Source organism: Gadus macrocephalus, chromosome 13, assembly GCF_031168955.1.
Source record: "Gadus macrocephalus chromosome 13, ASM3116895v1".
NCBI classification, from domain to species: domain Eukaryota; kingdom Metazoa; phylum Chordata; class Actinopteri; order Gadiformes; family Gadidae; genus Gadus; species Gadus macrocephalus.
In genome coordinates this window covers 20,348,547-20,362,051 of record NC_082394.1, presented here as the reverse complement: position 1 = coordinate 20,362,051, position 13,505 = coordinate 20,348,547, and the positions used below count along the sequence as shown (strand labels likewise).

The following is a 13,505-nucleotide window of genomic DNA, read 5'->3' as shown; positions in this document are numbered from 1 at the left end:
CTAATATATAAAATATATTGCATATATTGAATGCCGACCACGCTATTTATTTTTTTCCTCTATATTTCCCCCCCCAAAAATTGGGGGGTATTTGAATGAAATAAAGGTTTGAATTTGTGCTTTGCCGAATTCCGTATTTGGATTGGGTTCTGACAGAAGCTGCCTCTGTCCATTCATGAGATTATACAACTATATTACAGATGAACCATATGAGTTAAATGAGCACATCTGCTAGAAAATGATATACTTACTATTGTGAATGTGTTGTCGAGATATTGAATTGATTCAAAGTGAAATGTAACACTTCACTCTTCTGAACACAAGGTTGAACAAGAACGTCTGGACAAGGTCTGGCCCAACCTGCGTGTCCTGGCCCGGTCTTCACCCACCGACAAACACACCCTAGTTAAAGGTAGGTCAATGCTCCACAACGGCATTATTCCACTGTTCCCCTCTGAAACAGAGCTGGGGTATGTTCAGAGAGGAAGTACAATTCACTAACCATCTGAGAACGCTTCTTCAGCCATTAGTGAAACTTCCCGCATATCATTATATTTGCTGTGGATATTTGCAGTTATTGTGATAAGTGATATGGTGATTGAAGTAATGTTAATTCATGAAGATAGTGTCGGAGTCTTTCAGTTCAAATATGATCATTTCTTTAAGACCTATACAACTATAATCTGTTTAATGAACAAATTATTACATTTGTTTATTTGGCAAGATTATTGAAAACCTTGCCCAAAATGTGTAAGCCATCATTCGCAGGCCCTCAGATCTTTCTGTTGAACTCAAACACGTTTAAAGATTTAGATACATTCTGGATGAATCAAGATATTTATTTAGTGTAAACAATGCCGATGTGACGCTTACCAAAAGATCAGTTTCTGTTCCAAATCAACACCTAGAGAGATCTATTGACGTCTCTGTCAGGTGCATGTGGTTGGTCTCCATGTTCCCCGATTAAATGAGAGCTGTTCTCCCTGTGCTGTGGTGCAGGCATCATCGACAGCACCGTGGGGGAGACCAGGCAGGTGGTGGCGGTGACCGGGGATGGCACCAACGACGGGCCCGCCCTCAAGAAAGCCGATGTTGGATTCGCTATGGTACATGTGACTATGTAAAGCATTGTTGGGGCGCCTCCTTTCGGTCCCATTTAAACAATTTGCTTAGGATTTAAGGACATTTGTAGCCTGATCATCATCATAAATGTCTAGGTCGTTAGACCTCATAATGACATATCAATATTCCACGACGAGCCAATCAGAGTGGCAAAACATTTCAACAAATGGGGCAGGGTTTCATAGCATGGAACCACAAGTTCCTTTTCTGTTCCAAGGTCTTCTGCAGCCCCTGATTGTTGCAGACCAAAGCCCTGCTGTCTGCCTCTGCGTTGTCTTGATCCTTTGTATGTTCCTCCGTGTCCCTCAGGGTATCGCCGGCACTGACGTGGCCAAGGAGGCCTCCGATATCATCCTCACCGACGACAACTTCAGCAGCATCGTGAAGGCGGTGATGTGGGGGAGGAACGTATACGACAGCATCTCCAAGTTCCTGCAGTTCCAGCTGACGGTCAACGTTGTGGCGGTGATCGTGGCCTTCACGGGGGCCTGCATCACCCAGGTGAGCAGCCAGACCCTACATATGGGAACCAAGCTACAGCTGTATTAGCTGCTTTCCTAACGTTACATTATGTTGGATACAAATAAGATTCAAAAGATTCAAAGGTTTTTATTCGCCATTTGTGCATAAACCAGACAGTTCAAACATTGGAATTCTTGTGCAGGGCTTCCCAAGTCAAGTACAGTATTAATACAATTAAGAGAGAGATCGAGAGTGAGTGAGAGAGAGAGAGAGAGAGAGAGAGAGAGAGAGAGAGAGAGAGAGAGAGAGAGAGAGAGAGAGAGAGAGAGAGAGAGAGAGAGAGAGAGAGAGAGAGAGAGAGAGAGAGAGAGAGAGAGAGAGAGAGAGAGAGAGAGAGAGAGAGAGAAGCACAATAAATAGTAATAATAAAAAAGTATAAAGAGTTTTTAAAAATTAAGATAAGGATAAATTGCATGTTGCGCATTGCATTGCAGAGAGCACCACAATTGAAAATTTAAAAATATATATACATATTAAATTGAATTCAGCAGTGCAACCATACTGTATAACCACATGTAGCAGCGTTATTGCAGGTAGGAAGTGGGGGTAGGGTGGTGAGTATATATATATTCAAATAAATAAATAAAATAAATAAGTAAAATACAATATTGCACATTGTATTTTTCAGATGTTCTCTGTTAATGCCATCAGTCGCACTGTTGCAGGGAAGAAGCTATTGAAGAATCTTGTTGTGTGTATGATGACACTGTCCGCTCTACTGTGTCTGAGTCTGTATTTGCAATGTTTGTTAATGAGTAGAGGGTGAGCTGGGTGGAGGGAGTCTCTAATGATTCTCACTGCCCTTTTCCGACAGCGCTGACTGTAAATAAAGTCCATGGAGGGAAGTATGGTCCCAGTAATCCTTTCAGCAGTCTTTATGACCCTTTGGAGTGCCCTCCTCTCTGCCTGTGTGGTATTCCCGTACCAGACAGTGATACCTGAAGTGAGAATGCTCTCTACAAGTCCACTGTAGGCCAGGGTGAGAGGACGCTGGTTTAGTCCCGATTTCCTGAGCAGTCTGATGAAATACAGCCGCTGCTGGGCTTTTTTCACTGTGGCAGCAGTGTTAAGAGACCAGCTCAGGTCAGACATCACCTGCAGTCCCAGGAATCGGTGGTTGTCCGCCCTCTCCACCTCAGTCCCTTGGATGGTAAGGGGCTGTAGGGGGGCAGGACTCCTCCTGAAGTCTGCTATCACCTCTCTTGTTTTGGCTACGTTGAGGATGAGGTCATTCTGTGAAGGGGTCATACTGTGAAGGGGGTCGCCGGCCCTCCGCTGCGCGTCGGGGCCGGACAACGCCCCTTAACAGTGGTATAATGAGCACATACCACAGCCTGGCGTGATCTATTGCTTAACTATATCGCATAATGTTGTTTTTCAAGCCCAACCCCCTAGTAGTAGCACTGTGTAAAAGACGCTACCGCTACTCCAACCGTGTGCAATGAAAACTATTCTACCCCATAGTCTACATACACAAGTTCAACCTTCAAGTCACAACTCAAAACTCACCTGTTCGAACTCGCACACAACGTCTAACTGATCACTGTTTTGATTGTTTGTTTGTTTTGTTTTGTCTTGTTTTTGTTTTATTTATTTCTTATTAATTATGTCTATTTATTTATTTTTTCCACAATGTCTTGTTTTTTTTAAACGATTTATGATGACTATATGCTCTGTAAGGTGACCTTGGGTGTCTTGAAAGGCGCCTCTAAATTAAATGTATTATTATTAAGTTGGTGATGAATTCAAATGCATTTGGATTCACTGACCTTCACAAGTCATCTCAAAACACTGGTGGTAAGAATGTCCCCGTTCAGGAAGGTAAAAAGATGACTATCTCCATAGATTGGCTCAAAGAGTGCTGCTATACTGTGGTAATGAACAGGAAACTCTTAGCTCTTAATGCAACCACCCTGAGGTGTGTGTTAAATGTGACCCCGCATTAGGAGTTCCCCCTCGGCCCCTACTCTGCGTGGGCACATCATCTCAGACCGCAGGAGGACGACCCGGTCGTCAAGGTAACGGTTAACGGAGATCCTTGTAACAGAAATAACCGCCCTGCCCCCTCTCCAGGACTCTCCCCTCAAAGCGGTGCAGATGCTGTGGGTCAACCTGATCATGGACACCCTGGCCTCCCTGGCCCTGGCCACCGAGCCCCCCACCGAGTCTCTTCTGCTGCGCCGGCCCTACGGCCGCAACAAGCCCCTCATCTCCCGCACCATGATGAAGAACATCCTGGGACACGCCATCTACCAGCTCGTCATCATCTTCACCCTCCTCTTCGCTGGTGAGACTCTCCGTCTCTCTGTCTCTCTCTCTCTCTGTCTCTGTCTCTGTCTCTCTCTGTCTCTGTCTCTGTCTCTGTCTCTGTCTCCCTCGCAAGCCCCCTCTCTCTTTCTGTATGTTCCTCTCTCTGTCTGTATCTTGTTCTCTCTCTGTATCTTGTTCTGTGTGTGTGTGTCACTCACACACACTCACCCGCCATTGTAGGTGAGAAGATCTTTGACATCGACAGCGGTCGCAACGCGCCACTGCACTCGCCACCGTCCGAACACTACACCATCGTCTTCAACGTCTTCGTCATGATGCAGCTGTTCAACGAGATCAACGCCCGCAAGATCCACGGGGAGAGGAACGTCTTCGAGGGCATCTACCGCAACCCCATCTTCTGCAGTGTGGTCCTGGGAACCTTCGTCCTGCAGGCAAGTCCTCCCACGGGCTGTTCCTCATGAGCAGAGACCTCCTCAGGCTGCTCCTCATGACCAGGTCCCAGCAGAGGCTGCTCCGGATGAGGAGAGTCCAACGTCCGGCTGGAGAACAGGATTGTAACGTCCCTTTCCTGTGTGTTCTGTAGATCATCATCGTTCAGTTTGGAGGGAAGCCCTTCTCCTGCACGGCCCTCACCATCGACCAGTGGCTGTGGTGCGTGTTCATTGGCGTGGGAGAGCTCCTGTGGGGACAGGTAAGAGAGTGCGTGTGTTGACAACACATTGTGGGGAAACGCCACTTTTGATTCTCACACACACAGAACAGAACTGTGTAATCCTCATCACCATGGTAATGAACTCTGTGAAAGTGGGGCAACTCCTACTTACAAAACCCTCAGGAACAAAGAACTCCACATTCCAGTCCCATTGTGATGATAAGCCAACATGCCCATAGAGGAAATATAGCTTTAAAGCCACAGCAAAACCCGCTTGATGTAGGACCAAGAATGGATGGTATATGATGTTCTACAAGAGCTTTAGGTTCGCGCGGAGGCCAGATACTGCGTGGGATATGAATATGAGATGGAAACGATCTAAGGCAGTTGACGGGTATCTTTGTTTCGGTGCTTTGTTCAGCGCAGGCTTCGGCCTTTGTTCAAGGCTGAACTGAGTTCTTCAGCGAGGAGCTGAATGTTGTGTGATGAGCGACTGAAAGAAAGAGGAAGATTCCTCATCTCATGTGGTTTTTACTCGATGGTCTGAGACTATGGCAGGCCATCGACTGATCCTCAATCACCTACACATGGTCATCTATACATACATAACATAATACTAAAGATTAGTGTAGTACATAATACTACATCAGTCTGTTTTACTGACTGTTTATCGTTCACTCCTAAACGCGTGTGTATGTGTGTCATGCTGTTAAAACACCCTAGAAAACGTTGCCATTTGAACAAACTCTATCACTCTTCCTGATATTGTGTGTTAACTAGTGTATTTTAACACTCCATCACCCTAAGTTTGTGTGTTAACTTTCCGTCATCCTTATTTCCCCTTATTGCGTGTTAATTGGTGTGTTTAAACTCTCACCTTAAGTACTCCTTAGTGTGTGTTAACATTTGTGTGTGTGTGTCTGTGTTAACTTTCAGTCACCCTTAGTTTTCCTTGGGGCCCTATCATGCACCCAGCGCAATTTACTTTCTGCACGATGCATGTATCGTTCCTAGTTTGCACAAAGCTAAATATCCCCCGCTGTCAACTCGCGCCACTAAACTTGCGCCCCGAGAGGCGTGTCGGCGAAAGGCAGAGTAAAAAAATAAATAAATAATAACAATAATAAACTTGAGCAAAGTAGGCTAAATCCCAGCCTTAGAGTAATATAATGCTGGTTAAATTATTTGGGAAAGATGCAGCGGTAAGAAGTTGCACGTTAAAACAATGCATCTGCAAATACCGTACAGCAAACCCATAATTTCTAGACACATACATCATGTACAAGCCCATAACTTTTAGGATTGATGAGTATTTGATCGTGAGAAAACATAGTTTTACCGCGAGTGAGTGTTTAAAAGAATGGATGAATGCAGGTGATGCTTGGCGCGTGTGTGCCCCAATCTGTTTAAACATACGCAAACTAAACACATAACGCATTATACAGTCCATGGTAATGTATATTAACGGGGGGACACATGCATATTATAGACCAACAGAAATGTTCAAGACGACTCAGTCTTTCTGAAGTTGTAGAAGAAACGCTATACCATGTGTGAATTAGGCCATATTATTTGGCCATAAACTGATCCATTTGAAGTTTGAAATTCATGTGGTCATGCATCTGTCTCATCAGAGACTGCAAACACGCTGTCAAAATATCAACTCGTCAGGTTCAAATGCGCTTCTGGCTCTTAAAGGGCATGGGAGATGGCTCTCTCATTGGATTATTGCACGTTACACCCAAAACACACCTACGGGTATTCAGACCAACCCATTTTAGATTTGCGTGGGGCGCAAGAGTTATTTATCCGCCGGTATAATAGCAACAGCGCCAGAGATCCGCCCACAAAGCTACTGCCGTTTCGCGCTTCTCACTTGTGTTTAAGACCGCTAAAATTGGGCCCTTAGTGTGTTATTACATTTCTTGAGGTGTTCTTGAGGAGGCCTTCTAACCCAGGTTGAAATGCAAATGTGCAGTGTGCAAATATTCAAGTGAAAATGGCAGCTTGTTAACAAACTGACTGTTAGTGTACACCAGGGACTTTTGAATGATTACCCCGCACAAGCTAATGACCTAGCAGTCATAAACACACCAACTCATTAGCATTCCCATTAGCATCTGTCGGATCGCTAATGGATATATATGGGGTCAGGGGTCAGCAGATCCAGCAGCAGAATCCCGGTCATATACTGTATAAACTTATGACCATGTCAGCGTGCTACGAGTGGGGGGCGGATGGCACGGACACATGTGCCTCAGCAGATCAAGCCGGCTCCCGGGCCATCTTTGACCATCATTAGGTCCTAAACAATGACGTCATCTTACGTCACCCAGGGCTTGTACTAAACGTGTGCGTGTGTCTTCCCAGCTGATCACCGCTATCCCCACGCACCGCCTGAAGTTCCTGATGGAGGCGGGCCACAGCAGCACCAAGGAGCAGATCCAGCAGGAGGGCCTGAACGAGGGCACCGACGAGATCGACCACGCAGAGATGGAGCTCCGCAGGGGCCAGATCCTCTGGTTCAGGGGCCTCAACCGCATCCAGACCCAGGTACACAGCACCGCCTGCGGGCCCTTGGGCCTCCCCTTGGGGCCCTTCAGCTCATCTTCCCTGAAAGATCGATATTGTGTTTGCAGATCCTTGTTACGATCAGACAGGATCGCTCTGATTCCAGTGGTTGGTCTCAATAATATCAATGAGCTGATATTATTGAGACACTATGATGCAGTGGTGGATTAGTACTGCAGTACGCCCCAATCCAGACATGGGGACAGAATCTCAATGGCGTACAAGAAGTTCCTAGTTAACAAACCAATATCTTCCCAAATGATCATTAAAGCCCATTTTCAGTTGACTTTACGACCACAGGTTGTTTTTGCTAAACTGTTGAATTGGAAACCAAGATGTTCTACATAGTGGCATAGTCAAGGAGGGACCCACATCCAATACCTCTGTGAAGTATATCTTTGTGAAACATTGTTTCTTTGTGGGTTCCTTGGTAGCATCACTCCATAGGCAGCAGTGAGGCTCCTCTCTGTACACGTCTGTAAACGGGGCCGTGTGCAGAGAAGAACAGCCTCCAGTATCTGAATCTACTGCTCACACACCCATACAAACGCAGCAACCACACCCACCAACCCACATGCAACCAACCACATTCATCCCTCATCGGCTTTATGTGATGTGGTTCTAGTAGGTTCTGGTAGGTTATTGTAGGCTCTGATACGCTCTGGTCGATTCTGGTAGGCTCCGGTAGGTTCTGGTACGCTCTGGTAATCTCTGGTAGAGCTGGTAGGCCCTGGTTGGTTCTGGTAGATTCTTGTAGGACCTAGGCGGTTCTGGGAGGTTCTGACTCGCTGTGCATTGCAACTGGTCTTCTCTGAACTCCCGGTTTGGAGGTGTAAAATGACAGCAGTTTATATTTCAATGAGACATAAAGAGAGACTATTTTGAAGAGAGCCAATGGAGGGGGGGTGGGCTGAGTGGGGCTAAGGAAGCCAACAAAGGGATGCAAGTTAATTAGCTTTTTATCTTTCTACCCGCGCCTCGCTCCCAATCTATTGTAATTCTGGTGTGTAATTGCTTCAACTTTTCTAATTGTGCCATCGCATGCCTGGCTGATCTTACACTAAAGAAAAATAAATGACACAAGTAGCACTTCATGTAAAAACTTTCACTTGCTCGAAAGTAATTTGCATATCTGCCAGATGTATTTTAGAACATGCCCTGTAATGCGTGCCTGCATCAGCTGTCCCCCTCTCCCGCTAAAAAACATAGCCTAATACGGTCTCTTTTAAGATCCCATGGCATAAACATTTATATATTCAACAAATAAATCATCTTGCAATTAACCCTATTTTGAACCTAAAATAAATTTGGACTTTAATAGGCCTATCTTTAAAGGTCCCATGGCATTAAAATCTCACTTTATGAGGTTCCCCTAGCCTGACTATGATCCCCCAGGAGCTAGAAATGGCGTTAAGTGTATAACGAGCACTAGGTATCCTGCTTTGCCTTTGAAAAACAAAGCTGAGACGTGCCGATTTGGAATTTTCCCCGTATGACATCATTAGGGGACATGCGCCCAGAGAATTTGGCCCGCCAATGAGATGATGAGCTACGATTGTTGGCGTTCTTTGACGACGTCTGGTATTTCCACAATGAGACTCTTAGTGGGGTTATCTCAGCCATGGTTGAGAAGGAATTTGGGGAAAGGAACTTTGGCTTTGACTCCCTGAAGTACATGAACCACGACAAGGAGGAGAAAGGGATTGTCACAATGTCTTGTTTTTTAAACGATTTATGATGACTATATGCTCTGTAAGGTGACCTTGGGTGTCTTGAAAGGCGCCTCTAAATTAAATGTATTATTATTATTATTATTATTGTCGCCCGCCATTGTCTCCCATTGTCTCCCTCTGCCTGTTGCCCACCGCCGCGGGGCACCACCACCGCGAGGTGGTATCTATGTATCATATGATATTATTTAGATATAGAGCTCCAGGACTCCCGCCAGAGCACCCAAAGTGTTCTAGAATATTTGAACAAGGCCTAAGACTGTGCGCCTCGCCATTGCGATACATCCACTGTAAACGCATGAGAGCACATGGTACCGTGGCCCCAAACTGCTCAAGGCCACACCCCCACCCTCCTCCTTGACCCGCCTCTCTCCTCCTCATTTGCATTAAAGCTAGAGACACCGATACGGCGCGTTTGGGGAAAGCTCAATGTGCGACTGGCTCGTAGTGGCTGTAATTCTGCACCACGGCTGAAATTCGGGAACGTCTTCAAATTCTGTGTTAGGAGCACACTAATATTTATATTAAAACATCCATAAAGTAGCATGCCATGGGACATATAATATCGCCCTCTCTCGCTAAAAACATAGCCTCTCATAGGCTGATACTTAATGTCCACTTAAATACAGAGCCTCTCATAGGTTATAATGCCTCTTTAATGTCAATCAAACACAGAGCCTTGCATAGGCTGATACTGCCTCTATAATGTCCCCCTAAACACAGAGGGCCCTATTTTAACGGTCTGAAACGTAATTGAGAAGCGCCAAACGCAAGTAGCTTTGTGGGCGGTTCGATGGCGATAAGCCTCTAAGCCTCTCATTGGCTGATACTGGCCCCTTAGTGTCCACCTAAACACAGAGCCTCCATTGGCTGATACTGGCCCTTTAATGTCCACCTAAACACAGGGCCTCTCATAGGCTGATACTGGCCCTTTAATGTCCACCTAAACACAGGGCCTCTCATAGGCTGATACTGGCCCTTTGATGTGGGCTGTTCATCCTTGGAGGTCTGCTAGGGGCCCTGTTGGCGACCTACACTACTTTTAGCTCATTTTCGATAGCTTTTTATATTGAATTCACCGCACAGAATTCCCAAAGGAGAGTCTTTGATATCACCTGCTGCTGTCAATATCTCCACCACACAATCCTCCCAATACAGAGTCTTTGATATCAGCTGCTGCTGTCAATATCTACCACTGAGTCCTCCAAATACAGAGTCTTTGATATCATCTGCTGCTGTCCAGTGATACTGTAGTCCGGCTGACACCCTCAGTAATGTAGAGAATCGGATCTTGAGAAATCGTGTTAATGAACATGACTTTGTCATGACTTTTTAATGAAAGAGCACATTGAAAACTAGTTGTTGATAACGTATTTGCCGCTCTGGAAAAAATATTTTATTGAAGTGCTTCAATTTTCAATCCTCCCTGAATGCAAAAAAATGCACAACTTTATTCACTGGTCGAAGTACAGATATTTATAATATTTATAAAAGTACAAGTTTCATGTTATGTGCATTTATAAGTTCAAAGAAAATCCGTTCTTCCACTTGTTTTCTCTGCCTCTTTCCCCACTCTCTGTCCCTCTGACTATACTCTCGGCTCTCCTCCAATGACCGACCTGTTTTCTTCCACATCCATAGCGCCGCCTTCCTCCTCCTTCCTCCTCGGTCTAGACGAGCTCTCTCCAGACGGGAGCGAAGCGCGCTCCTCTTCAGACTAACCTTCTGCTGCTCCTAACTCTGCTGTGGCTGTGTCCTCCTGTAGATGGACGTGGTGTACACCTTCCAGACGGGCCAGGCGGCCGTGCCGGGGGCACTGCGCCGCCAGCCCTCCGTCGTCAGCCAGCACAACGACTCTGCGCCGCCCAAATCTGTCTCTAGCCCCTCCCACGTTGGGCTTAGCCCCTCCTCCTCCTCTCTGACCTATCCGAGCGGGGTGCTGCCTCTCCCCACCACTACTACTACTACTACTACTACTACCGCTCTCTCCTCTTCGGCAGGCAGTGAGTGCCTGGCCTGAGGGCCGGCTAACCGGCCTCTGCTCTGTCTGCTGTGTTGCTCCCCTCCTCTGTGGTGACCGTGGCCCCGCTGAATGCTGCATGAATGAACCCCTAATGGCCTGCTTAGTCGTTCCCTTCTTTGTGTGGGGCGAGTTCTGGACGGCTGTTGTAATGACACTGCCTTCCTCATTCCCCATCCATGCTCCTGCTTGTTCTTCATTTACTAACATCCCCCCCCCCCCCCCCCATTGTGCAATCCGGCTCCCTGCTACATCTGCTTCCCTGTAGAGTCTTCATGCCCCAAGTGGGACTCCCCGGCTCCACTTCAAACTCACCTTGTTGCCCTCTTGAACCGAACGTGCCCCTCTCCTCTGACTCCCTGTGGTCGACTTTGTTAGAACAGCGGGCCTAGCACTAGGGCCTAGCACTAGGGCCTAGCACTAGGGCCTAGCACTAGGGCCTAGCACTAGGGCCTAAAACTAGGGCCTGGCACTAGAACAGCGGGTCGAGCACTAGGGCCTAGCACTAGAACAGCGGGTCGAGCACTAGGGCCTAGCACTAGGGCCTAGCACTAGGGCCTAGCACTAGCATTAGTTTCTAGATTGTATCGCTTGCCAATGCAGAGAACCAAGAATAGAGGATATGTCTGTGGATCCTAGCGTAGGCTGCGTTCTCCTAGCTGAGGACAGAGAGTCTGAGAACAGAGCTGCAGAGAACAGCAGGAGAGAAGAGATGAACCACGTTTGGTTCTGGTATTCCAAACAGAGCTGTGCTTGTGTGAACCTCTTTAGTGTACTTCCAAGTCCATACATTTGTGTTGTGTCTATTTTGAGCACTCATCTTGGTTGCATGAGAATATTGTATGTAGGGCTTGGGCATAATTCAATATAATCATAATTGCATTGGTATTTTTTTGATGGTTATAGGCCTTCAAGACTATTTCATCATGATACAAAATAACGACAAAAAATGAAGCATTTGTCTGGTAATATAATCCGTATTGCATAGCAGTTCAATGGGACAGACCTTGATTGGAATCCTGAACATTTTAAAGTAGGATTTTAATTCTTAAACTGATAATGTCAGATCTATTGATTTGAGTGTTTTGAGAACTACGACAGCAGATGATTTAATGTCATTCAGCCCTCTGCAAGGCGTGTGTGCATGATGCGTGTGCTGGCGTGTCGTGGCGTGACGTAGCGTTGTGCGCCTACATCCTGAGTGGAAGCTGCATCCTCGTGTTGAATGTCAAGTTGATCCATTCCATGCAATGTGCACTGGATTGTTGTTGTTGCTGTGGTTGTTGTCGCTGTTGTTTGCACATTGGTATGTTTTTGCCCAAATGACCCTTTTCCATTAAGCATCCTCTCCATAACACCCGTTTGTTCCCAGGTGGATCCCCCCCCCCCCCTCCATTCATCCGCCCTTATGCCCAGAGACCTCATCACAAGCACACGCTAATCCCACTCTCTTTCCCCCCCCCCCCCTCTCCCTCTCTCTCCCCCTCAGATTAAGGTGGTGAATGCCTTCCGGAGCTCCCTGTACGAGGGACTAGAGAACCCCGAATCACGCAACTCCATCCACAGCTTCATGGCCCACCCCGACTTCGCGTCGCTGTCCTCGGACAACGAGGACCCAATCCCCACGATCCAGGAGACGGGAGACGAGATCACCGGGCCCTAGCTGGACCTGCCTCCCTCCACCATACTCTCACCTTCCATGATTGGGCTTTATCTATACACATGTCTATAGATATAGATATATATCTATAGACATGTATGTAGATATATATATCTATCTATATATTGTTTATACACTATGTCCTTTTTTGCTCAGCCCTTATGTCTTTATATCATCGGTCTCTTTAAGTCCCCCTAACCTCTGGTGATTCTCATTCATTCACCAAACTCATGAAGCGGTCCTCCCACTTGCCCGTCCCTGCCAACAGGCTGTTGGGGCCCCACGCGCACAAACACATTACCTGGAGTCCATCTGGGCCCCCTTTAAATGTTTTTAATTCAGTCCGAGTTTTTGTCTGGTACCGAAGAAAAGCACGACTGTTTGTTGTACAACTTCTCAATGCTCTGGAATGACACTACTGGAGCTTATCCTTTAAGAAGAACGCGTCGGGCTTTGATTCTTCAGCACAAACCCCTATTGGTTTCTTATCCAACCGATGAGTCGACTGATGCTTAAAATACCGAATATGTCTAAGGATTGTGTATAGCTTCTAACTGTCCAAACGTTGTCTATTGTCCCCAAGAATATTCCTATCATCTTTTTATAATTTATAGTTTTCTCTGCAAAGACAGGACTATGCTTAATGTGTTGTCAGACTAAGTAGAACTAATAGGCTTCTCTGCATTAGGATCGGTGCATAGGGAAGGTGTTGGAGCATTTGATTTGCCCCTTTATTTCTAGTTTTTGTATTGTTTTGCCTAAATTTGGTGTGAACATTTTTATTTTAAGTGTGGAGTTTTATATTTTAATTTTTACCATTCCTAGCCCCTCTTGTGTGTGTATAGGGGGGAGGGGGCTTTTAGCTTTTTATTGTTAGGGTTGTTAGATTGGATTCTAGAAATGCTATTGAGTGTTTAATGCAACTAACATCCATCTTGTGTACAATATAAATGTCAT

General features: G+C 46.2%; 1 protein-coding gene across 7 annotated transcripts in view; it reads left to right on the top strand.

Annotated features, from left to right (window-relative positions):
- The window catches only part of LOC132470066 (plasma membrane calcium-transporting ATPase 1-like), a 47,869-nt gene extending 34,986 nt beyond the window's left edge, over window positions 1-12,883 (top strand). For 3 of the 7 annotated variants that reach the window (XM_060068209.1, XM_060068207.1, XM_060068208.1), the window contains 9 exons: window positions 325-412; window positions 1,000-1,106; window positions 1,432-1,623; window positions 3,718-3,931; window positions 4,135-4,346; window positions 4,499-4,606; window positions 6,938-7,120; window positions 10,634-10,871; window positions 12,378-12,519. In XM_060068209.1, the coding sequence (XP_059924192.1) occupies window positions 325-412; window positions 1,000-1,106; window positions 1,432-1,623; window positions 3,718-3,931; window positions 4,135-4,346; window positions 4,499-4,606; window positions 6,938-7,120; window positions 10,634-10,871; window positions 12,378-12,382 (1,347 nt within the window). In that variant the 3' untranslated portion in view covers window positions 12,383-12,519. Of the gene's footprint in view, window positions 1-324; window positions 413-999; window positions 1,107-1,431; window positions 1,624-3,590; window positions 3,932-4,134; window positions 4,347-4,498; window positions 4,607-6,937; window positions 7,121-10,633; window positions 10,872-12,377 lie in introns of those variants that run through there. The other 4 variants (XM_060068211.1, XM_060068210.1, XM_060068213.1 and 1 more) reach the window with 3 other exon arrangements.
- The last annotated feature ends 622 nt before the right edge of the window (window positions 12,884-13,505 follow it).